We start from the raw sequence: 3,090 nt of genomic DNA, 5'->3' as shown, positions 1-3,090 counted from the left end.
TGAGGTGGCCAAAGTATTGGAGCCTCAGCTTCAGGATCTGTCCTTCCAGTGAGCACTCAGGGCTGATTTCCTTAAGAATGGAGAGGTTGGATCTTCTTGCAGTCCATGGGACTCTCAAGGGTCTCCTCCAGCACCATAATTCAAAAGCATTAATTCTTCGGCGATCAGCCTTCTTTGTAGTCCAGCTCTGAGTTCCATACATCACTACTGGGAAAACCATAGCTTTAACTATATGGACCTTTGTCAGCAAGGTGATGTCTCTGCTTTTTAAGATGCTGTCTAGATTAGTCATTGCATCTAGGCTAATAATTATCATTATTTTTAATGTGTGTTTCTGAAAATGCCACAGTAACTGGAGATGAGCCAGGAAGAATTATTTCACTTCGACAATATTTTAGGAAATTGCTATAATGGATAAGGCAAGAAAGACTAGAGTAAACAGAAAGCTTTAATTCAATCTTCATTTGCTCAGCTACATTAGCAAAAACTAATTCCACCCTTGATTCTTTACTTCCAGCAGAAATATATATACCAGAAGAAGCACAGAAACAAAGATTGAAGATGATGCCCAGTTTCAACCTAACATCTTTGTCCCTTTCATACAATGAAACTACTTTTTCCAACAACAGCAACAGTAATGATAACACAAAATCGATTGTGTATTATGAATTAGAACTATATGTTTTGTTTGTATTAATAATTATAATTTGCATTTTGGGGTGCTGGGGGACTGGAAATGTCATCTGGTTGCTTGGCTTCCGTATTAAGAGGAGTCCTTTTACCGTGTACATCCTGAACCTCGCCATTGCTGACTTTGGCTTACTCACAGTTGAATTGATTATAGAAGTAGTTTGGGCTGTAGGAGGTCTGAATGAGACCCTTCTGCATGTGTTCCTTGGTGATGTTTTCCAATTCATGTACAATGCCGGTCAGTTTCTGCTGACAGCTATCAGCCTAGACAGGTGTGTGTCTGTCCTGTTCCCACTTTGGTACCGATACCACCGGTCGCCACATTTGCCCACCGTTGTGTGTGCCTTAATATGGGTGTTTTCTTTCCTTCTCCCTGGAATTCACTTCATTGTCTGCCTGACTTTTAAGGGAGAACAGGATCTCATAAAATACTATCAGTATACTTTTAATGGCTTATTTTGCCTTCCACTCATGACTATCTCCACCTTGATCCTGTTTATCAAGGTTTGCTTTAAATCACAACAACGAAAGCGGGGGAAACTACTAATGGTTATCCTGCTTACTCTGTTCTTTTTCATCTTTTTTTCTTTTCCACTGAATGCCTATTACATGATCATTTATATTTTTCATTCACCAGTGCCCTATTCCTTACCTTATTGCTACTTAAACACTGCTCTGAACAGCAGTGTGAACCCTTTGATATATTTCCTGATTGGGAGACAGAAAAGAGGGAGGCCTAGGGAGAGCATGGAAGCCAGGCTCAAGAATGTTTTCAAAGAAGAAGAAAACTCTACAAAGTAAGTGGAGACCACCTCTGTTGAAATCCGCTTATGATGACTCCAAAGAATACAGGTTTTAGCTGTATCACTCTAGTTACAATAAGACACTATAGTTTCTACTTAGTTAGATATTTGCGTGTTCAGACCCAGAAACCACCCCCCTAAATAAATTCACGCATGACTCAAATTTTTGGTGTGTTTTTGGCAGAATTTAGGCCACAACTTTATTGATTACAGAAAGTGACTGGTTGCATAGGCTCTGGTTCAACTAGCTCCCTGCCATGCAGGGTTCCAGCATAGGTCAGCCAAGGGTAAACACCTGGATAAGCAGAAAGCTGGGAACAGGCTAACTCCGCCACCCAAATGTCCCCCTGGATTCAGGCACGGGCACAACCCCCTCTGAGGGGTTGACCAAACCATTGAGTCCATGGATTCCTTTAATGGAATACCCTTCACAGAGGGATGGCGAGAGTGTTCTCCCATCCCTATCACCTGAACCAGAGCCTTTCCGCAACCTTACAAGTTGTGATGATTTGCTACACGGCAGGCGAAACCCAAATGGCAACAGCCAATCAGCCAAGTGGGGAAAATTCCTCCTGCCATGCCCCTGTCCCAATGGCAGATGACACACGATGGCATAGCAAAGTCAAGTGCAAAGTCCTAAAAGTAGGGAGAGGTGGGCGGGTGTTCCAATGCACGTGCCGAAAGAGGGAGCTCCGGGTCACGTGCATGGGCATAAATAGGTCCCTTGAACCATTTGGACTGCGTCCCATTGGCCAGATTGCACCCAGCTACAAGGGACCTACCAACTGGGTGTTATGGCTGACCAATCGTACTCACCCACAACACAGGGTGTCGATTTTCCAGGTCTCACCTTAATATGTGCCCTCTTTAAGGGAGGATCTGATGTATCCCAAATCGGCTGACATTTCTTTCTTGTTCAAGGGTGGTGAGGTTTGGCTACCTACTGTAGGTCCAAACATGAGAAGTTCCACATATGAAAACTTATTTAGTGTATTAAGGACATTTATAGTTCACCTAATCATATACCAAAGGAGAGCTAAGCAACCATTGGACCATATAGCTCTGTATTGTAAAAAAAAGGTAAAGGACCCCTGGGTTGTTAAGTCTAATCAAAGGCAACTATAGGGTTGTGGTGCTCATATCACTTTCAGATCAAGGGAGCCGGCGTTTGTCCACAGACAGTTTTCCGGGTCATGTGGCCAGCATGACTAAACTGTTTCTGGTGCAACGGAGCACTGTGATGGAAACCAGAGTGCACGGAAACACCTCTGTTTACCTTCCCACTGCAGCATTACCTATTTATCTACTTCCACTGGTGTGCTTTCAAACTGCTAGGTTGGCAGGAGCTGGAACAGAACAACAGGAGCTCACCCCATCATGGGGATTTGAACCGCCAACCTTCAGTGTATTGTATACATTGACTGGCAGGGGTGCAAACTTGAATGAAATATTGTGGGGCCCCAGGCAAGCCCCGCCACATATTATCAATCACATGGCGCAGTGCACATCCACCATTTGAATGGAAATGCCCATCAACTTTGCGGGGGACCAGTCCCCTCAAATATTTTATTTTGGAGCTGGCACCTATGCTGACTGG

General features: G+C 43.9%; 1 protein-coding gene across 1 annotated transcript; it reads left to right on the top strand.

Moving 5' to 3' along the window:
- Nucleotides 1-564: 564 nt before the first annotated feature.
- Nucleotides 565-1,491, top strand: LOC310713164 (mas-related G-protein coupled receptor member H-like; the record flags this gene model as incomplete). Its single annotated transcript, XM_083517001.1, has 1 exon — nt 565-1,491. One exon carries the CDS (start codon nt 565-567, stop codon nt 1,489-1,491), a length of 927 nt encoding a protein of 308 aa, XP_083373127.1.
- Between the last annotated feature and the right edge of the window lie 1,599 nt (nt 1,492-3,090).

This window comes from Podarcis liolepis (genome assembly GCF_965112155.1).
Source record: "Podarcis liolepis genome assembly, chromosome: 8".
NCBI classification, from domain to species: domain Eukaryota; kingdom Metazoa; phylum Chordata; class Lepidosauria; order Squamata; family Lacertidae; genus Podarcis; species Podarcis liolepis.
The sequence above is the reverse complement of the archived record's forward strand: the minus strand, read 5'-3'. Positions and strand labels throughout refer to the sequence as shown.